Genomic DNA, 24,796 nt, shown 5'->3' on the forward strand with positions numbered 1-24,796 from the left:
GCTGCTCTTGAACAATTGGTTAGCATCCTTCGTAATACCCCCCCAGGCATTCCAGCAATAAATGGTCAGTTTGTTACTCCACAGTGTTTGTGTATTACCAAAAATTCATTTATAAAAATGTACATTAATCTACATGAAACATGTTTGGCTGGTCTGGGCAGCGCTGGTGGTTATGTGTAATGCCTTTCAGGGTCTGCACTGCCCCTAGAAAGGACCTTTTTCCCTTCAGCTTTCCAGCATTGCCAACAACTGCAGTCTCCTCTTCCACTGACCCCGGTGGAACTTTCTCTCCCGCTTCTCTCCGCAGTGCCTACGGCAGATGGGGAAGCTGATGATGGAGTGCTGGGCTCACAGCCCTGCCTCCCGGCTCACAGCCCTGCGCGTCAAGAAAACACTTGCCAAAATGTCAGAGTCCCAGGACATTAAACTCTGACTCTGCCAGAGGCAACTCCGGCAGAGGCCCCTGGAAATGAACTTTCTTGTGCAGGCAGAAGTCCTGAAGATGTATCAAAAGTCTTTGCTAAGTACCTTGAATGGAGGAGTCATGCTGAAGAGCAGCTGTGAGTTCTGGAGGAGACTATCCATTGCAAGAATCACCAGAATTTTGACATGCAAGATTGAAGAGGCTTGTCTGCCCTTGTTTACATGGGGAAATACAGTTTTAGTAACTGGTTTAAGATTATGCATGTTGCTTTCCATGAAAGCCACTTATTATTTTATTATTATTATTGTTATTATTATTGTTTTGATTGTTTAAAAAGATACTGCTTTAAATTTTATGAAAATAAAACTCTTGGGTTAGAAGTAAAAAAAAGATGTATATTGATACATTAAAAAAAAATTAGAGGAAACTGCTGAAAATGAAAGCAAACCAACTTTTTCATTTCCAAAAAGACTATTGCACTCCAGCATTTAGAAAAAAAAAAATAAAAAAAATTGGTGAGTGGATCTGTGTAGCTCAGAGGAGCTGTAATGGAGCCTGCCTTAAAAGCCACCTGTTTGTGGAGATAACTTTCCAAAGCCTGCATGTGCAAGTGATTCTCACAGTACAGAGGTGGAGCCCAGTTACATCCCTGCCATCTGCCTTGGTGTGGGTGGCCTGATTCCTGTGGGTGGCCTGTCCCAGGGAAGGTCATGCTTCCTTTAAGGTAGTTGGGAGCTATATGAATATGGTTTGGTGTGACTTGTTTATAGAAGATCTTCCATGTTTCCAGGAAATGTGATGAGGATAGTACCACAGTGATAAACAAGTGCCCTTTTTCTTGGCTTTTTTTTTTTTTTCCTTCCTTTTCCCCCACTGCAAAATAAAGTATTTTGTGTGTGAGTGGAAATGAAGTACACATTTGAATCTGCTGGGTAATTTGAAACTGCTAGAGCCCACAAACAACCACTGTTTAAGAGGAAACCCCTTGTGAGAAGGAATTATTAACTTGCTGTTTCATTTGTGTAAAAGTGAGAGGTCCATCTACAACCACAGCTTAGAAAAAAAAAAAATAGCAAAATCTGTGTTCCCTTTTTTAAGGGAAAGTGAAAAACCTCACAAGTGCCCGTTTCTGGGGTGGCAATCATTTCTCCTTGAGTGTGAGGAGACCTGGTGCCTTGAGGCTGTCGTAGAAAGTGACAGGGAGGGAGTGTGGGACACATTAGGTGGGTGGTGAGAGCTGGGAACCGTGGGCAGCAGTGGGCACCTGCCTTGTGCTGTAGTGAGAGACACCACAAACCAGGCAAGTGGCTCAAGCTTTATCTGCATTACTATTTTGGGTGGCCTTCCAGCAGCCTCCACACCTCTGGCAGCCGCAGCACAGTAGTGCCAGGCTCAGCTGCCGGGCTGGGGCTGTGTAGCATTGTGGTTCCCAGCAAGAGGAGCTGTCAGGGGAGAAAGGCGATGGGAAATGTATTTTCTGTCCTTCCCTGTTCCTCCTTCCTGGGGCTGCAGCAGTTGTAGCAATGCTAATGCTACAGAAGGGGAAATGAGAGGTGAAATATACCCTGGGAAGTGTTTCCTTTGGAAAGGTTCTGTTCTTTGTCAGATTACCAAAGCTGAGCTGCATGGGAGCTACTGGTTTACCCTTTTTTACTCTTCATCTGTTTTTTAAAATTTTCCTGCCTGGCTCTCTTGTTTTACTAGATGGTGTTCAGCTTAATTTTGAAATAAGTCCTTACAAATGCTGCTTTGATTATGCAAAGCCTATTTCAGAACTGAACTAATTGCCATGCAGGATTTAGCCTCAGCACTTCTGTAATGTTTCTTTTTTTTTCTCCCTCTTTTTGGACAAAACTGATTTATTTGTGGTAGGTAGATGAATAATTGGGGTTTAGCTTAACAGCTCCCTTAAGGTATTTCTAGCTGGAAAAATTACCATTTTATACTTTCAAGCTAACAGAGAAAAATGCATGGTTCAAGAGAACCAGCAAGACCTCCATGATGATAGGTGTTAAAAAGCTTAATCAGAAGGGTTTTGTTCATTAGAGTGCTTTTTCTGCAGTGCAGTTTCCTTACCTGTATCCAAATTTACCAAGCAAAACAAAAAGAAAATCTCTGAGAGTTAATAATACACCAAATCCTCACCACAGGAGGGACAACAATGGTTTCCCTGTTGTTGAAAAATGTTTGCGAGGCTGAGAGCGGAGTTTGCTCCTCTCCTTTGGCCCACCTTTGAGATTTGTGGGCCAAAATGGGCACAGCCCAGTCTCTCTTCACCTTTTTTGTCTTAGTGAGTGGAGCCATGGGTTTCTAGTCTCATTTCGTCCCATAAAAGCCAGCACACCCTGTGCAACTGAGATTTCTCAGCTCCAAAGAAGCAGATGGGACCTGCAGGTCCCAGATCGCACAGCAGGGATGCTTCTTTCCTGCCTGTTCAGGTGTGTTTCACCTCTTCCCTCCTCAAATAGATTTTTTTTCTTTATTTGAATCAGCAGGGCTCTCTCCCCAGGAGTGTTGTGGAAGGTGCTTTGCTAGCTGGCAGCACCAGCAATGCAATGAACACCCCTGGCATCTGCCATCAGCATGTGAAAGAGTCAGTCATGGTTTCCTGAGCAAATCTTACCTTTTTTTTTTTGGTCCAGAAGAAAAGAATCTAAGATCCTGGTTGATAGATCACGTAAAGTGTGTATGTTAGATGTTCAAGTTTATGTGTTTTTATATATATATAAAAATATATATATATATATTCAGTTGCGAGTCTGGAATAGCTCCAGTATGTGGATTAAGAGTAAACTATTATGGATGAAAAAGCACTAAATAAAACATAATATTTATTTATGAAAATGCATAAATGACAAATCACTGCAACGGTGCTGTATAGGAAAATAGATAAATATATATAAATGTATATATATATATGAGGAGACACACACTGAGAAAGCAAACAGTCTGCAGTTGTGTAACTAGTGCCTGCCTATTTTCTCCCAAGACCAGATTTTGCCCTCAAATCTCCTATCCACTGTAATCTATTGTAAAGGGCTATTCCTAAGGCCAGAAAACAGCCTAAGGCAAGGGTAGAGGTCTTCTGTTCCAGCACTGTGACATTCGAGTTACTGCCTGCATGGGTGACTTGCTGTAACACTCAGCGTGTCATTATTAAGGTTTCAGCACCTGCAGTGACTACAGGTTAGTCTGTTTGTTTGGCCAGGTGTGGCCTTTTAATGTCACTTCCATATTTTGGTGGTTTCAAAGGGCACATTGATGAGGGCTTGGAAGTCAGTGGTAAAGATAATTGTGGCTTCGGTGCCCACGGGTCTAGAAATCCACTTTTCAAATGTAAATCGTTCAAGGAACTGTAGTTTAGTTTCTTACTGGCATAGGTGAGATGGCATAGGTAAGTGGGAGAAGAAAAAAAAAAAGAGAGATGCCATCTAGCAACTGCTATCCTTTCTCTAGCACAAAGTTATTTCTATTAAAGAAAAGGTTGTCAATGTAGAGACTAAGAAACTAATTTGTGTTCTATTTTGAGAACCAGTGCCTTATTAAAACTGTAAATACTGTAATTAGAAAACCTGGGGAACAAACTGTGTTATGTTGTATTTGTTCAAATTGTATATGGTCGTTTTAACATTCCCCCCCAATAAAATTGTTTCCATCTCCCCATGACAGAGATTGCTATTTACTTTTAACGTGTTTGAAAAGCATCATATTTTTGTTTCATTACCCTGGCTAGATTATTTTGACTGTGCCTTGTTTTATTTATTTTATTTTTATAAGATTTTTTCCTCTGAACAAACAAGTAAACAGCAATATGTTCCATATGTTTCCACTGGCATAAAAAAGCATCACTCCTTTCACAAGTCAGTGAAGAGAAAAATAGTAATTAAAATAGTGTTATCACTAATAGAGCAGTTGCTCGTGTTTTGTGGCTGATTATGTAAATCTATAGGAAGTCAGCATTAGCATAATTTTTTTTAGACCACCCCCCCTTCATTCTGCCACATCTTTATAGATATTTTTTACTATTTTTAATAGCACAAGAGGAACAGGAGTCATCTCTGCAGAGACTGAAGCTAGAATTCCCAGCTCCATGCATCAGGTGAAAATGTTTCAGCCTAAATACCCAGCATCAGCTGAAAATGGCATTGCTTAATGAGACTTGGGGTATGTACCTCTACATCTAGAGAGGTATTTCTGTGAATTTCTACTTAAAGCTGGAGCACTGTTCTCATTCTGCAGTTCTGTGTTGCAGACCCAGCTCAGTGTTCCCTAATGTTAATTGCCTTGCTGGTGGTGAGAAGTGTGTAAGTAACAGCAATTTCCCCTTGAGCTGCACAGCCCCTGCAAGCTTTGCCCTGGACAGTCTGTGCTCAGTGGCATTGCAGTTATTCTCCAGGCAGCATTTCTACAGCACCCTTGGCCTGGCCACACTGAGGTGACAAAGCCTTGTGCTTGCTGCACACTGCCCTTGGCATGCCACTGAATCCCACAGTTCTTATGTGCAGAAACATTTCTTTGGGGGAGTTTTTGGTTTTTTTTTTTTTGTTTTTTTTTTTTTTTAAAAAAAAAAAAAAAGAAACTAAATAAAAGACTCCACTTCCGAGCTTCCAGGAACTAAACAACTGAACACAAGGCAGTGATGTACTTTTTTTTTTCCAGTTGCTTATAAATATAATTTATTACCTGTTTAAAAATTCTTTCTTACACTTTGTACATGTCAGGCTGACAGAATAAATGCAGGCATTTACAAACAGAGGGAAGGAGAAAAAAAGGGAGGGGGGTAAGAGGCACACTCAGAACTAGTAAACCACACCTCCACTGTACAGCAATACAAATAATGCAATGGCTAGCACTTCTCCTGTAGTAAGTCGGTCTTTAGAAAAGGAATTGCATAGAAGATACAGCAATAGGGAAACCAAAACCAAAAGAGTTCTCCAGATCTGAATAGCAAAGAAAACAAATCCCACGAACCCCGGCAGAGCTGTGACATGGGAAGAGAAGGGAGCAATGTGATACACCTGGGTCACACACGTTTCTTTTCCTACAGGCCCTCCTTTGCTTTGGAAAGGTACTGAAGATATCCTCTTTTATTTTTTTATTTTTTTTCTTTTCTTCTTCAACAGTAACAGAACATGTGTTAGCAAAAAGTCTACCACACAGATGTGTGAAAACAGTAATGCCACGACTTCTCTGTCTCAGCTGTGTCACACACCCTGGGTTATTGGCTCTCGGCTCGGGTGTTTTTGCAAGGTACCTTGAAAAATCTGCAGGGAGAAGAGTGTTTTGCCCCTCCTTCCTAATTTTGTTTACTTTCCAGACCGATTTTGCCTTTTATTTGTATTGTGCTAGCTCCCACATTTACTGGCAAGTGGTAGCTAGAGCCAGCTGGCAGCAGCCAAAGAAGCTCTGGGGCCTGTGAAAGCTTTTCTCATCTCAGGGCTCTTGTCCCATCACTGCTGTGGGAGGACTCTCCCAGTTACATCCCAGTTCCTCACAGGCATCCCAGAGCTACTCACCTGCCATGATATGGAGTGTTTTGGGAGGAGAGGGCAGGCCCAGGGTGCAGCATACATAACAATTAATCTCTTTGTCAGCAATTGAGGAGCCTGAACCACTAATAAATACATTTAACCAGCACCACAGAAATACCTATTTGGGACAGAGATTTATGGGAACTCTGGATTATCGTTACTTTTTTTGTACAGACAGTTTATCAAAGGACTTTCAGATAAGTGATTTTCAGATTTCAGGGAGCAGGGATCAAGTTTAGAGGACAAATAAGTAAATAAACTAAATGCTCCTTTTCAAGCAAGGAGCCTGACCTACCAAACTTGAAGCTTCATTCCTGTGGCTTTAGTTCAAGTCCAATTCCAGTTACTTGCCAGTTTTTACTCTGCTGGCTTTTGACATACTGCTTATTTGACCTTGCAGTGATGATACAGCACTGAATTTTGACCTTTACCTTCCCATGCCAAAGTTGGTAAAACAAGAGGATGCCCATACCTAACATGAGAACTAAAAGCCTCCAGCAGGTAGTGTCCTTTGTTTTTTCCTCTTTGTATGTACACACACACACACTTACTTTGCCTTTCTGTCTCAAAGGATGTCTGAGATATGTGCTTCAGCATTTAAAAATCTACAGTGCAGCTCGTTTTATGGACTCAAGGTTTCACACACAAGCTAGGAATGGATTGCAGTGGTGACCCCAAAGTGAGTAACTCATTGGAGTCCTTGTGGGAGAAGGGCCAAAGGTTTGATTTCCATTCACAAACCACTTATGTCTTTGCACTACCTGATACTGACCAAGCCAGCCTGCAAACAGTGAGTTACTTCATGGCCAGGTGAGAGCCAGAGTAATACCTGAAAACTTCTGAACACTCCCTAAGATAGTTTAGAAAGTGCCCTGGAAAGAAGATTAAAAAAAAAACCCAAAAAAATCCAACCTCAACAAAACTATTGTGTTTAAAATTAACCTCAGAGCTGTGGTAACTACTAGGTAGAGCATACAAGGGTCTAAGGCCCCACCCACCCCTCACTTCCCCACACCCCCTGCCCCCAAAAGAAGAAGGAAAGAAGAACTGAAAAGAAACTATTGTAGGTAGCAATACAAGACATTAGGACACTGTCTACAATGACAGGCTTACAGCATGTAAATACATTTATTCTATATGTAAGCAACTGAAATACCAGAAAACCCAAGGAACGGACATGTTTTGCTCTGTGGCTTTTGCAGACTCTAACATGTCTCATGAGTGTCTGCATTTCTGCCAGCGAGATAGAAAAAAGTCTTGGTCTCCCTATAAAGTAAATCTTGACTGGAGACACCTTCACTGCTGCAAAATTTTCAAGATCCACTGAAACAGCACTTAAGTCTTGCACTGTTTAGTGAGACACAGTGGATCAGTTGTGATCATAAATTAAAAAAAAATAAAAAATAAAAACCCCAACCAAACCCCAAACTTACCCTATACACTGACAGTCACCTTTACAAGAACACAACACAAGAAAAACTGAAGAAAAAAAATAAGGTGAAAAGGATTGCCTCCAATAAATGTTTCTTACTCAGAAATTAAAGGTTCTCCTTGAAGTCAGTAGATATTTTATATATATTTATATAATATATATACTATTTATAGCGCTAGTGATCAACATGTAATGAAGAGATGGTGTGAAGAGCAGCAAAACTGCTCCAGTACAGAGCCAAAGGTGAACAACTAAAAGGAAGAGCGTTTTAAAAAATAGTAATAACTGGAGGATAAGATGCCTGCAGCCTGTTTTTTTTTCGTTTTTTTTTTCCTCTTGAAGCAGGTGTGCTCACCTGACATAAAATCTTACAACAACTTTTAAGAGTCAGCTCTGCCTGCCAAATGTCTTTGTCAGAGGAAGCCTTTTCCCCATGCGACCTTGCCGTGGCGGCAGCGACATGGTGGAGCCGGGGCTCAGCCCCACGAGATGGCACTGTGTCCATGCAATCCAGGCAGAGGGACTGCTGCTGGGTTTGCTCCCACCAAAAATAATATCCTGAGCCCTTCTGGCTGCCCTTGCTTCCCGCCCGCTCCCCTTGGGGCAGCAGGATGGGGATGCTCCTGTGAATACCTCCAGCAAGAGCCCTCTCCACAGTGCAAGCCCTGCCACTGCCGCTCCCCCTGAAAAAAACCCAAAAAACTGAGCAAAATTAATGCAGGGAATGCGGGGTGAGGTGAGAGCTGCTGTGAGCAGCAGTGGCAGAGAACGGGTGGTCTCACAGCTGCTGGGATGAGCTGTGGCTGTGTGGAGGAACCTTCCCCTGTCAGGGCTGAGGCAGCCCAAGGGGCTGTGCTGGGAGCCTGCAAAGGCCTGTGGAGCTGGTGCTGGAGAAACCGGGCAGCCCGTGATTGCAGCAGGGGATTGCGGCTGGTTTCTGAGCAGTCGGGGTGGAAAAACAGCAGCTCCACCCCTCAGTGGGTCATGCTGCTGCCCAAGTCATGTTCAGTGATGGAGGGTTACGTTCTTGACCTCCAGCCACCTCTGTGGATGCTCCTCTTAATCAGTGTGCATTTTTCCTTGCAATAAATCCTCTTTAGTGTGGTGCTGTGAAAGGAAAATGCCCCAGAACACTGTGAGAAAGTTGTTCACCTGCAATTTGTTTCTCTTGCAGAAGGCAACAAAACACAGGTCAGGGGGCTGGCCAAAGGAGCATCAACTCACAGCAGCACAGATAAATATGAGAAACTTTGTGGCCCTGATCCTGGAGAGAAGGGTGCATGTGCTGCCCACTTAGAAAAAGGTGAGAGCTGGGGAGCACCAGCAAGCCTGGGGATCAACCAACACAGACTGAGCTGAAAAGGCCAAAGGGTCAAAGGATGGTTCAACTCCTGCACCTGCCTTGGAAGAGGAGTCAGGGAAGAACACATGGGAAAGGTGAAGAAGCACAAACTAAACACAACTGGTTATACCCAAAGACAGCATGGGAAGGAAAAAAGCTGAGACCTACCTTTAAGAGCCATTTTAGCTCTCTAAGGTAAGTAAAAAGTGTGGAGAAAGGGCAGAACTAGAAGTCCCAGTCCAACCCTCCAAAAGTTCAAAGCAAAGATTTCCACTAGCATTGCAGTGAGCTGCACCAGATGCACAAGGTGAAAAAGATGGTTGTTCATTGAGAGGGTCCCCATGGCATCTCCACATTAAGAGAAGGTGGGGCTTACACAAGCAAAATACACACAGATGTTGAAAATTACAATGCATGTCCTCTGGTCTCCAGTTTTGACTGAAATGCTGGTTTGAAAACTGCCTGGTTACCTCTTACAAGGAAGGGAACTTTTTGTGCTCACTGCCTGGTGGTCAATCAAAACCTAACTCACTGGTCAGGGAGCTGAGAAATTAAAAGCAAAAAGTGACAAGCCGATGGAAATGTCAAATGGAAAAAGAGGTCAGATTAAATTTTCTTTTCATTTTGACCAATGACATTTTCAGTTACCTTCAAAGGTACAATCTGGAAAGCTGTGAGGAAAGCAAAAGCAAAAGCACAAAAGAGAGCAAGCTAGCTCCAGTCTCAGGAAGCATATGGAATGGTAATGCATGTGTGGGCAGGGGCAGGCATGTGTGCACAACAGCAGTAACCAGGGCCTGGCTGGAAACCTGGAGTGGATGGGTTGGGGCAGAAAGCCTTTCTGTGCCAGACATAAATGACAGCCCAGTCAGGCAGTACAACTACTGCAATCAATCCTATGTGCTGTCATGTACCAGAGTCAGAATTTTCACTGAACAGAAAAAAATACATTTGCAGTGACAAACATATTTGGTTTGCTCCTTTTGCAAAGTTCCCACCTCACCTGTTTTGTGAGTGCTGTAGAGGGACAAGTGTTCCCTGGCCAGGCATCAAGGAGTAACCCACCCTGCCCAGGCAGCGGTGGTGGCAGGAGCAGCAAAAGCAGCAAACCACAGCACACAGGATTTCAACTTCACCGTTCCACTGCCCTGCACTGGCCCATGGAACACAGGCTTCCCTGGCTGCAGCAATGTCTGGGAATACCTGTGGAGATCTGCCAAGTGCATCTCACACAGAAGTGACCCAGCGGAGGGCTGGCCTGTCAGCAGCCCTGGTGCAGTAAGCATTACTGGAGTGGTGGGTTTCAGTGAGACCTGCAGTTCTGTGGGGAACTAACAGGAGCTGCTGGCTCCTAGAACACTGCAAAACAAAGCAAAAACTATGGAGGCCCACCTTGGATGCACAAATCAGGTGGTGGATGTCAGTGCCCCCACATGCTTGCACCTGTGGCCAGGAACCAGAGGTCTGTGTGTATTTGGATACAAATCTGGAGGCCGTCTCTGGTTCACAGCCACCTCAGGACAGGACTGCTTCTTGCAGCAACCTGGAGGCACCAGGGTGGTGCAAAATATGCCAGGCTTAGACACTTGGTGGGTGAAGATCAGCAGAGTGTCACCAGTTCATGCTGCCTTGGCACTGGGCGTGGAGCACAGCAATGCTAAGTCGAGGAGAGCAGCCTCTGCGGGCTGGCAGAGGACTTTGGAGGAGCAGTACGATGACAGAGGGAAGGACAGACAGCAGAGAGAGGGACAAGTCTTAAAAGACTTTCAGGAAGGGGACAACAGGTTCCATAAAACCAGAAATTATTCATTCTGCTGCTGACAATATTAGAAATAAAGTAATAATACTAATATAATAGTCATTATAATCCTTGCACTAGATACTAATCAGTAAATAACTATCATAGCAACTTGTCTTTTTTATTTTTTTCTGGGTTTCTCCCCCTCCCCTCCAACCACTCTGAATTGCATATCTGACCTCTCATATAGCAAAGGGGTGGAAAGGGTGTGAATTGAAAATTAACTCAGATCCTTCATTCCCCACTGTCTTAGAGCTATTCTCCACACAGGCTCAGTGGGACTGTCTTGGGGAAGAAAGGGAACATTTTGTGTGTTCCTGCTTATCAGCCAGAGTACCTGCTTTCCAGATGCACACCCTGATATTCTTGGTTTGTTTTTGTTTTTGTTTTTTTTACAAGTAGGTCTAGGAAACAGAACAATGACAGGAGGATCACTGCGAGACAACCAATGTGCAGAATTGTAGCCAAAATCTGAATTCACCAGAAACCAATAAGCTGAAATAGCCACAACCCACTGTCCATAGCCTTGTCTACAATGGCTTTAAACAAAAAATATAAAGAGCCATGGACAGTTTCCTTACCCCTGTCCAGAATTTGATGTAAACAACATCCATAGAAACTGGGATTGTTAAGAAAGTTTATCCATATATCTGGATAGCAATAAAAAGCGTTTCCTAGGAAACTGTAAAAACCTGTACCAAGCAGTGTACAGCCAAGCCGAGAGGAACATTAGGTTGATTTATATTTTCAAGGTACAACTTTGCATGATCTCTTTCTGATCCTGTGATAATGTACAAGGAGAGCACACGTGAAGGTCAGGGCTGGTTTTCTTTTTTGTTTGTTTGCTTGCTTTCTTCTCTGAAATGTCTCTTGTGTAACTCATTGGTCTGGGTTTTCATTTCAATTCTCGTTTGCAATAACAGGGCATTACTGCTCCCTGTGTCTGTCCTTCCTGGTCATGCCAAGGCTGCATTAGTAATTTCCTTCTGCTGCCAAAGAAACAACCGTTTCGTGTCTTCCCATTTCTTCAAGAACTGCTGCCAGCATGCTCAGGTTGCCATCAGGGAAATTCTGGGCTTCCCAGAGATCCAGGATCACCCCGGTGGGACTCGATTTCGTAGCAAAATAATTTAAGTACCTGGAATGAGCCAAAAGGAAACTCAGTTTATTTTGGAGCTGCATGGAAGCTACCTGAATTCATATCATTTCACCCATCCCTGTTGGTGCTGTCAAGGTGCTCATCCCTGGTGCAGTCAGCCTGACCAGTCTGTACATGTGCTTCCAGTGGGATTTTCAGCAGGTTGTTTTTGCACATACCCCCCTCCCTAGGAGCTTTCCTGCCTGACCACGTATGGGCACCCCTGCTCACCTGTCCAGTTTCAGCTTGTGGGCCAGCATGCGCCAGTCGTGGCCTCTGGTCTGGGGAGCATCCAGGCTGCTGCACAGCTTCTGCCTTATTGGGTGGGGGATGCTGAAAGCGCTGGGCCCCACGATGGTGGTGATGGTGCCCGCTGAGTCCATGGGAGGATATTCAATGCCAGTAGGTTCCTGAGATTGGAAAGACAAAAAAACAAAGCCTGAGCAACCCATCAATTTTGTTACTGAGTGAAGAGATAATTGTAGAACTACATCCTCTGCTGCTGAGAACTGCATCTCGGCTTTTACTTGCAGCCCTCTGTAAGTAAACACTAACATAAACATGTTAGTCCACAGGAAAACAGAAATATTTATAATCAGCTTTGGGGAGACAAAAGTATTTTTTTCCTCCTCTTTTTTTTTTTTTTTTTTTTTTGGGGTGACTATTACTATAGCTGGACAAAATGGTCAGCTTAATTAGTTACTTCTGGAAATAATAAAGGATCAGTCACTTAGACACATTTCAGAACAATTTTCTACCATGAGAGCTGAACTGGGCTTTCCCAGATCCCCTTCCCAGCATCTACCCAAGCCCCCAGTGTCCCACTGAGCCAGCACCAGGCTCACACTGACATCCCTCTGGCAGTATCCAAGCTCTCTGAAGCCTCTGATGCTGTGCAGACCACAGACAGACAGTCAATCCCACCCCAGGCACAAGCTAAGCCCTCATCTTCATGCGGCTTTGACTCTGGAAATAGATGGAGAGCATGCGCTCATGGCAGGGGGTGGGGTGGGGGCAGGCATCGCCCTCTCTCCCCAAGACATGTGCTGTGCTCCAAGGCAGTGTGGCAGCAAGTGCTTCAAGGGAAAAGTCATCTCCAAAGCCAGCTTGTCCCTTGCAGGTGTGGTGTAGATGCTCTTTGATGTGGTCCTCCCAGCTGGAGGGGTCCCTATGACACCACTGCTGATACCACTGGGAATAACAGCAGTTGGTTCTTCTGGGCAAGGATTTTTTCTTCTCTTTGGCCTGGAAGGATTTAGTGTGATTCAGTGCCCACAGGCTTGGTAGTTGGTGGGACAATGATAGCTGGTCTGTTTGTATGGTTGGGTTTTGAACAGCAAGGTCCTGCAAGGACCATGATGGAAAAAGCAGCAAACATGGGTGGTTCTGCCCTAATGTTGCTCAGTCTATTTCACAATTTGGTATTCTTTTCAAGTAGAAATGGGGGAGCTGCTTCTCCTCCCATTGCCAGGTCACAACCCCAGGCAATCAGAAACACTCATGCTAAAGATTTGTCATTAAATGTCAATTTGTTTTCTCCTCTGTGAGCTGTCTTGTTGCTTTGTGGCAAACTGGCTGTTGGAAAGGAGCTGTAATACCTGAAACAGTCTTAAAGCCAGGCAGCTCCTGGCTGAAGCTGCAATCACAAACCCCCAAGGATTTTTCTAGAGATGCTCACAGTCCTATCTACACCAATTAATTCTCTCCCAATGTATAAATATATTTTTTTGCTTTGTTGTTGTTTTTGTTTTTGTTAAAGACAAAAATTGGCATTTTAGGCAATCAGTGAAGGTTTACGCGATGCTGTAATGTCCTCAATTAACATCTTGAATGTGGCATCTGTACTTGGTGCCAAGGCCCTGGATCACAGACTGCCTGTCCCAACCCCAATGCCCAACAATCTGGCAGCAGGCACTGCCCAGGAGCCAGGAAAAGGAGGTGCCTGACACTGGTGCTGCCTGCAGGCTCACCTGCACTGGGAGGTCGGAAGTGGCAGTAAGGCAGTGGCAGTGGCATTGCAGACAGATAACCTATTCTTTGTATTCTGGGCCAAAGGACACAAGTGATGCCCTGGCTCTCAGGGTGGCCTGCAGCCCCAGAGGCTTCAGGATTGCTGGAGAAGGGGCCCAGCTATCTGTAGCATTGCACTGTGGCTCTTTCGTGTGAGTATCAACAGCACAAGATAAAAACAGGGCTTCAAAAATGAATCATGGGAGACTTTTATCACAATTTTCCTCCTGCTTTGCAAATGTGTATGTTTTGGCACTCACTGCCAAATTTTTGAAGTCCCAGTGGTAGGCACTGTATAAAGCCAGTATAAGACAGTTTAATCTGCAGAAATTTTACATCCTTTGCAGGGTACTAAAAAGAAAGCCCATCAAGGGAGGATGCAGGAAACTGTGTTACTAAATTTTTATCACAGGGTGACAGTGGCAGAGAGACAGATCCAGCAATAAAGAAAGATGCCAGCACAGTCCTGTAATGCCTAGCCACTAGCTGGATACCACTAGCTTAACTTCAGAAGAAAATGTGAGGAACCAGAGCTCTGGTTTCCTGATGCCTGGTCTGATGTCTTTATCATGCTTCTAGAAGCATACATAGGTTTGTAAGTTGCAGTTATTCCCCATTCAGGTAATTACCCTTTCATCAGGTCTCTGAGTTACAGGATTTTTCCCTAGTTGACCCTATATTCCAGCCCTTAGCAGCCCAAGGTCCTCCCATTCCTGGTTGGAGTTTGGGAATATCACAAGGTGTCAACAACAAGGGGCAATTTTGCAGGAGACAGCCTTGATCGCAGTGGCATTATTCATTCCCCCTATTCATCCTTGATGGATAGGATCACAGCACAAGACAGGAATATTAGCCTGTTCCCTCTGAATCTATTACCAGGCCCTTTTACACACAACCAGCTGAAGATGATTATAGTGTATAGTTGCATTTCATTAAAGTTACTTTCAGTTCTTTCTCTTCTCTGTGAGGTTAAATTAGTGATTACCTCAATGCAGCACTTATTACAATAATTGTTTATGATGCTTGTTTTACCATCTGTCCTTAATGCTGTGTAGTCCCCAGCTGAATCTGTAACTTTACACCCACTAACCAAGCAGATGTTATGGGTAATGCTCACTGTCAGAGCCCTACAGCACAAGTAACTTTTGTCCCTGCGCTCAAAGCCCTTCCCCAAGCCAGCCAGCAGTAATTGCTGCCTGAGAGTCTGCTCCTCATAGCTGCTAAGAGTACCAGGGATAAAACTCACCAGCACATTCACTGAAGTCAATGCCTCTTTACACCTGAATTTGTTGCTCCATCTCAGCCCCAAACTTGACTGCCCCATGGAGCAAAAATTCTCCAGGTGCTACACAGCATTGGCAAAAATGTCCCGGAACTTATTATAGTATTTCTTCTGGAAAATATCATCCATCAAAAGAAAAATTGCCAAAAAAATAGTCAGGATTTGTAGTAGTAGGAAAACATGAGGAGAAAAGTTTACTGCAATCAGGCCATCTGATATTTCCTATTTCACAGCAGCTATTGCGTGGGATCAGAGGGGAGGGGCTCACAGAACACACAGCACTGACATTTTCCTATTCTCTTCCCTCTCTCTCCAGGGAACTGTCAGGCATGATGGTTTTCATGGACTGCCAAGGAAACAGGACCATAAGAGCTTCCTGAGACGTTTTAGGGAGTGGTAGGCAAAGAGCCCCTCCACATAGACACAGAAAGGCAGTACCAGTAGGGAGACCAGAGCTGCTCTCCTCCCACCTGTTAAGGGGGGATGCTTCCTTCCAGATGAGAGAAACTAAGGAAAAATGCAACATGAGAGACAAAGAAATGACTTAATCTATTCTTTATATCCATACCAGCAGTCAGGAGCAAAATAGGAAGCACTAAAGAGGTAGCAATGGGAAAGGTTTTACCACCTTACCCTCCCATGTTCCTGCAGTTGGATAGAAAAGCGCACACATGTCATTTACCTCTGAGACAGAGCAATTGAGCTGGAAAATCTGTCCTTCTCCTTCGACCTGCCGCACACACAGCTTGCACACTAGCTCCTGGGTATTCAGACTGAACCTTTCCAGTGTGAAGGTGCAGTGCAGGTTCCTCTGACATCCACTCCAGATGTGGTAAAAGGGAATTTCCTGCAGGAGGAAAGCAAAAAAGTATAATCAGGGAGGGATGTGGCACCAAGGCATGGTTGCTATGTGACCAGAGACTGCAGGCTCTGTGCTAATGTGGTCCAGGGAAAAAAAATGTCTGTGGAACTACAGCCTGACTCCTGGTGTTTTTTAAACGCCCCTGTGTGTGACAGTATTTCTTTAAGCCTCACTGCTAGCATCCAAGGTGAATGTTTTGTTATGCTCACCTGGTATTTAGCCAGAAGCTTGCTCTTCCAGAGTGAATGGGCAATGTCATGAATGGACAGACGGAGGTTGTGGGTGCTTCCCTTGAAATGCAAAGCTTTAGGCTCTTCCAAAAGCTGCCCACCCATCTGCTGCTCAAGCTGGAGGACCTCCTGCAGTATTGGGAGAAAAAGAAGAAAGTGGTCAGGTTTCCTCAAGACAGCACACTGGTCTTCTGAGTCCTCAAGACTGTGTGCTCTAGATGCTGTAACTTGTGTAATACAGATTAAAAAAATACACAGGCGTGGCACAGAATTGTGTGTCCCTGTTAACTGGAACTGCATTAGTTGATCTGATTATAACCCTCTCACCTTCTCCATCCAGCAGCAGCCCAGAAGGAATGAAGGCACCTCAGAACACACAGTGTTCTCTCACATGTCCTATGAGCAGAAGCTCAATTCTGTGCTATTAAATGGAATGTGAAGACTTTGCATGCAGACACTGAGCATAGAAATAGATCAATCTCCATTGCTCATCAAACTGGACATCTAATGGTAGCTTTACTATCTTGTTTTTGGAAACTCTTTATTTGTGTAGGTCCTGCTGATATGGGCCCTGTGCATACCACTGGTCGGTCAGCTCATGGCCCATGGGGGACAAAGTGCCCATGGGAGAGGAGGACAGGAGACAACAGGTACCTACCCTGACACTGTCCAGCAGGATGGCACGGAAACAGAGCAAGACACTGTGATGGGGCATTTTGTTCATGCATATACACAGGTTCAGGGCTACTGAAATCAATATTTCAATCATGTGATTGAAAGCTAGCAAGCCAAGAGTCTGAATTCTTCATTTTATGAAGCTAAATATAAACTTGTAATTAATAAGACCACAGTGTAATGCTGCCTACAAACACCCTAATTGTGGACCACATGGAAGTAGCAAGAATAAAGGCACCTCCATGAGCCCCATTAGAAACCTAGCCAATCTCAGTCACATTTAATTAAAAGAGTCAACCAGCCAACAGGTCTCATGTGGCCAAAGACATCACTCACAGTGGAGATGCTCAAGGAATACAGGGGCACACTAAACAGGGATTCTGCCCCAGGCCAAATAAAGCTGCTCCTGACCACATTAAGGAGGTAGTTAACATATAAGAAAAGCATCTGGCAGATCCTGAAGCTAAAACATTCTTTTATTGGCCATTAGAGAAAAAGAAACAAAAATCAGGAAACCTTTCAGATTAAGGTTATGCCAATGAATCAGTTCCAGCTTCTTTCCTAGTGCCACCTAATTATTTCATCAAGATGTCTAAAGAGCAATCGATAGTAATTATCTGATTACTATAGATCTTCATTATGTTCTAATTACCTCCCTGGAAGGTCCAGAAGATGACTTGTGGAACTGTGTGAGCTAATTGCCACCTCTCAGGAATGCAGGGCAGGGGTGCTGAGAAACTGATCCTGCCCATGCTGCACCAGCTCTGGGAGCTGCACTGCTGTGGGGGAAAACTGCTGCATGATGTTACACCATCCCACCCACCAGGTCTGTGTGTCTAGTTTCAACATCCCACTTCTGGTAGCCACCCTGGACCACGGGAGCCCTTCCACATGCTCTAACTGGAGGATGCCAAGCTGCTCATGCTTCTCCCATGCCGTTTAACTAATTAATTCAGAATTAATTTGGAGCCATGACTTGCACAGCCTTTCAAACATACTGGCTGGTTCCTGCCATACAGCCTTTTTTTAGAGCAGTGCTTATCCTGCTGGCTGGCACCTTTGTGTCCACCTGAGCCAAAACCTGAGCTGAATATTGCTTGCCTCATGCTGAGGTAGCTGTGGTCACTTTCTCTCACCACCCTGAAAGTCAGGACATGTTTCCTAGGAGAGGTAAGGCATCACCTGTGACACCAGAACAGCCGCAGCCTGGGCCTCCTCATTAAAGGGGCACGAGAAACAACGGTGTTCAGTCCAAGCTGGGCCTTTCTTCAATAAAAGGAAAAATATGCATTAAATAACAGAGAGAAGATCACAGGCTTATTGTGCCCATTTTTGGGTGTTTTTTTTGAAGGCAGCTACTGCGCAGCACAAGACAGGTTGGGGAATGTCACCCTGCTACAGCCTGAAGTCCTTCACATGCCCCCAGTGTGGGAGGCAGCTGTTTCCATGTATCTGGCTGCTCAGCCCCTGCCATGCTGCCACACACAGGTCACATACCTCAGTCTCAAAGCCATACATCAATAAAGAGAGCAAAGCAGATGGATTTCTTCACAGTTATCATGTTTTTGCTTTTTTCATTTTTCTTTCTTTTTTCTTAACCTTGGGCATCCCCTTCAAAGTGAAAAAATTAGCCTTAAAAAAAGAGGCCAGCACTCAAGCTCACAACTCCCCTCATCCTTGCCCAAAAAGCATTTTTGTAAGCATCCCATCCAGGTGGCTCAGGACCCTGTGGGGCAGAGGATGCTGCATGTGTGATCAGCACCGAGCCCACACTGCTCCACAGCTGCCAGGAACCTCACTAAGCTGCTCCCACAATTACCAAGCCCTTATTGATGGCAAATCATTGCACTTCCCTACTGTACTGCGGGTGCTGGCAGCTCAGCTGTGAGTGCTTACTCTGCATGATGAGAGGGAAGAGTCTGCTGGATAAACACTGCACTGTGCTTTATACTGCAACTCCTTGTCTTCCTTTGGTGGCTGTTAAAACACATTCAGCATATGGCACACTCATTCCTAGTTGTAAATAAGAGCAGAATGCATTTGGTCGTCTATTAAAAAATACACACAATCCCCTACAAAGGCTCTTCCAAAGCTCAGGCAATGCAATATGGGAATATTGCTCTTCCCTACCCTTGTTGTGCTTTGCCCAGAGCAGCCAGCCTCAAGACACAGAGATATTGCAGCTGGTGCTTCACCTGCTGCTTACAACTTTCTTTTCCTCTCTGCAATACTTCTAACCTCAGGATCTGCTGGCCCAGCCCTGTCTGCACGCCATGTCCCCACCCCCAGTGGAAGCTGCCCTGTGAATGCCTTCCCTTTGGCAACACAGCAATGCCAAGGATGTCCTCCCAGCACGGCAAGGGCTGCTGCAGTACCAGCTGCTGTGAAAGCACGTGCCAAATACCCCAACCTTTTTTTCTACTATCTAAATAGTCATAGATTGAGTCTACACAGCACTGTCACACAAGGATGTTTAGTACATGCTGGTTTGTATGCTCCAGTTTGTACATGCCTGCTTATACACACTGGTCCATAGCCAGCCCTTCCATCTACACCTATTTTACTCATCTACAGCTGGTCTCCTAGGCTTCTTTTTCCTCAGTCTTCTCCTTCCCCAAACCTTAAACTTCCAAAGAAGTGCGATTCATGCATTCGTAGGAGTCTGTGGCCAACAAGTAGATGTGCTTGTCCTTCTGCAAACCACCAGCTAGCTAGGTCTTGAACCCCATGGGTGCTCCCTCAGTCTTGGGGTAGACATGCCAAAGAGAAAGAAGATTAAAATGCATGAACTTGATGTAAAAAGAAGTAGCTACTGAGTGGGATGGTGGCCTCCTGACTTTGCTCGCCTTTCCTCGCTAAATTGCAGTCTCGCTTTGGGGTCTGACTGGAGCAGGATCCCAAGGACTGACCTGTTGCCCTCCCAGATTTTGGCTGCAGCTTCTCAGGTGAAGGATGGCTCCCCTGTGCCTTTCCTGATCCCTTCTGCTGTCGCACTGAATTGGATTAACTTTACCACACAACTCTCCCTACAGTCTATTAGAAACAGACCAACAGCTCCTGAGTAATTCCTAATTAGATTCCTCAGCTCTGACTGCATTAGCTGGCTGGCCAAGGCCCCTCCAACTCGGTTATTATTACCTCAGGCCTTGTCAAATCCATGGAAAATTGTATTATGCAGCACAGGCATAAAACCATCAGGACCTTTGAAGCTTGATTGCTGTGAAAGATCCTTTTCAATTTTTTTTTTTTTTTTCAAATAGGAAAAACAAAAGAGAACTCAGACCAGGGAAAATAACTGTTTCTAAAAAGCTGGTAAAACCAATCCAGTGACACAGACCAAGCTCCCAGAGGACAGAAGTCACCATGTGCTTGCTTCAACCCTTATACTTTGTTGTCTTTTTCACATATACAAGAGCACCCCTGCAGCAAAGCCTAGGCAGGCAATATCAGACGGTATCAGGGAGGACAACCAAGCGTGCTGCTCTCAGGGATGGAAGTCACTGTCCTGAAAAACACAAACATCTCCCAGCTAGTGTATTTGGGTTTAAACCCCAGTGATTCCCACCTAGACCTGGGGAAACAAAAGCATGTACAGCAGCAGGATGACTCTGCTTAGTCAGGCTTTGAAATCTCTTTGCCACAAAGAAGCGAAGTTGCACTACCTACAACTAAAGGAAAACCCCCACCTTTTAATAAACTCAGTTGTGCAGTTGGAGCTGCATATTTCATGAGTGCATCTATTATAGATACCCTATGTATAAATACAGGTATTTATAAAGAGAAATAGCAAGTATGGTTACCTCTCTGCTCATCTGCATGTAGTGCGTGTGTGTTTATGTGAATGCCAGAATTACGTGGGGAGAGTAAGGTTATCCAGTCAGGGATAGCAGCAGCTTTGGTTTATTCCAGTTGTGAATTCCCAACACAAAAAGCTGCACGCCAAGAGGTGTAATAAAGCAGTATGAAAGCAGGCAGTGATTAACAGGCCAGAAGCTTCTTTTATCATTATCAACTACTTACAAAGAAGCATTTATATGTTTCCCCATCCTTGGGGAGCTGGCACTTAGCATTAAAAATACATGAATAACGAATGAAGCCCCGTGTACCTTATGGCCTTTTAATAATGCAAAAACCTTAGGATTCAGGATATGATACAGGTAAACAAAGGGAAAAGACTGGTGGGTGGAAAATAGTGTGAGATCCCTTTGCAAAGGACAATTTATAGCGTGTGAGGGTTAAACTGTGAAACAGCAGCCTGCTGTCAAGCTCTTCTTCTAATCAGAAAAATAACTCAGGGAGCATGAATACATGGAGCAGAGGGTTCAGTCTCTGCTATGACTGCAGTTCTGTGACAAGTGGGGAGGGAGAGGGAGGGCAAGCAAGAGACCAAGAACCACCTTAAGAGCATCCTGCGTGTCATCGAGGCAGTAGACCCGGATGCTGTACTCCAGGGAAGAGCAGGACAGCGGTCCAAAGATGGCCAGTTTGAGACGTTTGGCTGCTGCCTTGGTAATTGACTGTCCCACCAAGGCATAGGTGCTGAGGGTTTCTGTCAGGATATGGCAGGCCTCTGGGTCCAGCTGGATATAGCACGGGGTGGTGAAGTTTTCCTCTCCGACCACCACCACATCCTAAGAGAGAAAGAAGCCAAGTTACAGCATGTGACTCCTCAGAGCTGCTCTCCTTTCATACAGCAATGCCCCTTTCAAGCCTGGATGTTGCAAAACGTCCTTGCTGTTTGCCCCTTAGCTTAATCAAGGTCTGAAAGTCCTGCTTCCAGCTTTTCCCCTGTGTAGGCACAGGGAGCAGATTTTGCTGGGGTGATGGTGACGATGTTGGAGGTCAAAAACTCCCACTGTCCTCACTCCTGCTTTTAAAGCCCTGGGCAGAGTTAGGCAAATAATGAAAATATCACCAAGACTTTATTGAAAGAGATATTGCAGAACTAATCATTTGGTGACCATGATTTAGCATCAGTAGTCTCAGGCATGCTGAATAAATAACTGCCCTTCACCTCCTAAGCACGACAATAAGGAGTTATAAAAACTCAAGGAAGGGAAGTAACCTCTGCGACGGCCAAATACCACATCTATATGAAATATCACCTGCTGCTTCCTCAGAATAATCTTCTGTGACGAGACTGCAGGATGAGGAAAAAAAATACTGCCTGAATGCAGATGACCTCCCCACCCTGGGCGTACAGGAAAACAGCTCCCCTGCTAATTTCTCCATTCAACCCTGCATGTAATATCCTGCACGCAACACAAGGTGCTTTCAGTGGCTTTGAGAGGGAGCAGAAGCAAAACATCAGCAGCAGGGGTGACAGCCGCCTCTTGCAAAGCCACTGTGTGCACAACTTGTCCACTTCATCCCCGCTGCCTGCAGCTCTGCAGCACAATGCACACACCTGGCAGCTGAGAGGAGTGGGCTCAGCTGGCATTAGGCATTAAGCTTGGCTCCCTTAGTCTCAGGAGAGGCAAACCTGCCACGTTTGCAGCAGCGGCACAATCTTTTTGGAGGGCAAGGTGCTGCTCCATGGCCCTGCCAGCACCTGGCTCTGGCAGGAGGCGCAGCCCCAAGTGATGCTGCAGGCGTGTGCATGCATGTGTGCGCACACGTGTGCCTGAGATCAGCTTGGAGGGGCTGCTCCGGAACTGACAGGAGGGGGAAGATCGCTGTGTGATGGCCAGGGGCCCCAAGGATGCTGCACACACACCAGGGTGTGTGCAGGGCTGGCAGAGCAACCTCTGCCTAGGGCAGGAGGAGGATGGGGGGAAAATGAAGAGTGCCAGTAACACACAGGCACAAATAAGGAACACACGTGTGGTGCCACGAGCTGGGCTGTGGGGTGCAGATTAGCTGGCGAGGCAGAGCTGCGTTTGCTGCACGCTCCCTCCCAGCAGGAGGAAGAGCCGCTGCCACAGGCAGGAGGACAAACACAAGAGGCTTTTGAAGACAATGCTGGACATGGCTGCTGTCAGCCCAACTGCCTTCAGAAGCCACCCTGACCTTATTAAACTTACCAGCAGGAGAAAGTGCCCTTGCCAAATTAATTATGGGACCAACTGGTGGCAGCAGGGACCTAGGAGCACAAGGCTGGAGAGGAGGACTCTGTCAGGATGGCCCAGCCTTGCCAAAAGCATCATTTTATGCTCCAGTTATAGCGGGAAGATCCTTTTGCCACACTGCCTTGGGACATTCTCCTGCTATACTACTGACAAGGGACCACCTCAGGCTTCCACCACGGAAAACTGCTAGTTCTAGGAGGTGCCAAAGTGCCCCAAGACCGATCTCTGCATGGGCACCTGGCAGCTTAGACATCTCATAGGGAAGGGCACTCCTGCCTGCCTGTATGTGTCTCACATGGAAACCCCAAAATACCAGCATCCAGGTTTGGAAAGGCAAGGAAAGGACAAGCAGAGAGCCCTGCAAGCAGCCAGCACACAGGCTGGAGCTCTGGAGCCTCACCTCCCACGGTCCCTGGGCAGCCTGGTGCTTCAGCTGGATCTGCCAGTCCTCTGTGTTTGGCTCTGCGCAGTGGTGCATGGTTAAAATGACGGGCCGGGTTAGCAGGGCTCCTGGTGGGCCACAGCTCACCACTGGTGTCAGCAGGGTTTGGCTGTCTTCTACAGGTGGCCTGGCAAGGAGACAGAAAGATGGATGCATTAAGTGAGTTGAAAAAGACAGAAAGGTTCATTTGAGTGTGTAAAAATAAAAAAAATCCTTCTTTTAAAATAAAAAAGATTGTGCAAGCAAAATAGGTGGGGGTTTTTTTTCTTCATTTTTTTTTCCAAATCCATATTTATTTCCCTTTTTTGTTTGTTTTTGTGCCAAATATCACTCATGTCAAAATGCAGGTTTAGGTGTCAGCAAATTATAGGCCATATTTGCTGAGTACACTCCACTCTGAAGGATCCTTGCAGATGGTATGCAGAGGCTTCACTTCACCCACTGCCAAAATGTGGCCACTGCTGCATTTGGCAGTTGTTCAGTAACACACAAAAATGAATGGTGGCTCTTGTAGGCACCACTTGTGAGAATTATTTACTGTCAGGACAGAGAAAACTGACAAAGAGAGGAAGACACTGAACTAATAAGCATGTAAGCATGACTGAAAGTGGTTCACAGCACATCTGAGATGTGCAGTTTGAGTTCTGAGTCATCACCAAAGCACTGATACTCCAGTTTACTCAAAAGGCATTCACAGATCTACTAGAATGGCTATTGCAAATGTGCCTGCAGGGAACAAGTGTCACTGCTGGTGAGGGAGAAAGGAGGAAGGGATGATAAGGAATGGTGCAAGGGTAAAACACACTTGCAAAGCCCAAGATTTCTAGTGATTACCCTGAGCTGTTCGGCTAAAAAACTCAGGTATTATCTAGCGTGCTTGCTGCCAGTCACTTGGAAATGGTTAAGGGAAATCATGTGAATATTTAGGACACACAACATACAGTCTAACTTGGGAATGATAGTGTGTGTGCATATGTGTGTGTGTGTGTGCACATGTGTGTAAGTGCAAACCATCCCAGACCAGCACTGAGGAGCTTAAAACAAGAGGAAGCATGAGTGACTTTAACTATCCCGACATCTGGTGTATGACAAACACAGCTGAATGTGCCTCATCAACTGCCTCCCTAAATAATAGAGGACAAATTCATGATCCAGAAACCAGCAAGTGGGAGATTAAAAGCATTCCATGTGATCTGCACTTAAAATCCTGATCTGCCCACGGGACCACACATGCTCTGCTCTGGTTGAGGGTTCAGCCCCATGCTGCATTTACAAATACAAGTAGTACATCTGCATCAGTTTTAGAGAAATTAATTGAGATAACATTGCTTCCTTTTTCTGCAAGTCTTTGTCTTTACCAAGAGAAAAAAAAGTAGCTGTAATCACATAATCCTGGAATATCCTGAGTTGGAAAGGACCCACAAGGAACACTGAGTCCAACTCCTGGCCCTGCACAAGATTATCCCCAAGAGTCACAGAACATGCCTGAGGAGCACTGTCCAAATTCTTGAATTTGGACAAATACTTCTTGAATTCTGCCAGGCTGGTGCTGTGACTACTGC

The 24,796-nt window shown here is 45.2% G+C and overlaps 2 protein-coding genes across 10 annotated transcripts in view; one reads left to right on the top strand and one right to left on the bottom strand.

Annotated features, from left to right (window-relative positions):
* BMPR1B (bone morphogenetic protein receptor type 1B) overlaps positions 1–6,940 on the top strand; it is a 235,325-nt gene extending 228,385 nt beyond the window's left edge. For all 8 annotated transcript variants that reach the window (XM_058838515.1, XM_058838508.1, XM_058838507.1 and 5 more), the window contains one exon: positions 308–6,940. In XM_058838515.1, the coding sequence (XP_058694498.1) occupies positions 308–433 (126 nt within the window). In that variant the 3' untranslated portion in view covers positions 434–6,940. The remainder of the gene's footprint in view (positions 1–307) is intronic.
* A 755-nt stretch (positions 6,941–7,695) lies between these two features.
* UNC5C (unc-5 netrin receptor C) overlaps positions 7,696–24,796 on the bottom strand; it is a 248,648-nt gene continuing 231,547 nt past the window's right edge. For both annotated transcript variants that reach the window (XM_058838631.1, XM_058838630.1), the window contains 6 exons: positions 23,193–23,361; positions 21,122–21,355; positions 16,029–16,178; positions 15,640–15,804; positions 11,897–12,075; positions 7,696–11,665 (listed from right to left, as the gene is read on the bottom strand). In XM_058838631.1, coding sequence (XP_058694614.1) covers positions 11,500–11,665; positions 11,897–12,075; positions 15,640–15,804; positions 16,029–16,178; positions 21,122–21,355; positions 23,193–23,361 — 1,063 coding nt within the window. In that variant the 3' untranslated portion in view covers positions 7,696–11,499. The remainder of the gene's footprint in view (positions 11,666–11,896; positions 12,076–15,639; positions 15,805–16,028; positions 16,179–21,121; positions 21,356–23,192; positions 23,362–24,796) is intronic.

The sequence above is a fragment of the Poecile atricapillus genome, chromosome 4 (genome assembly GCF_030490865.1).
Source record: "Poecile atricapillus isolate bPoeAtr1 chromosome 4, bPoeAtr1.hap1, whole genome shotgun sequence".
NCBI classification, from domain to species: domain Eukaryota; kingdom Metazoa; phylum Chordata; class Aves; order Passeriformes; family Paridae; genus Poecile; species Poecile atricapillus.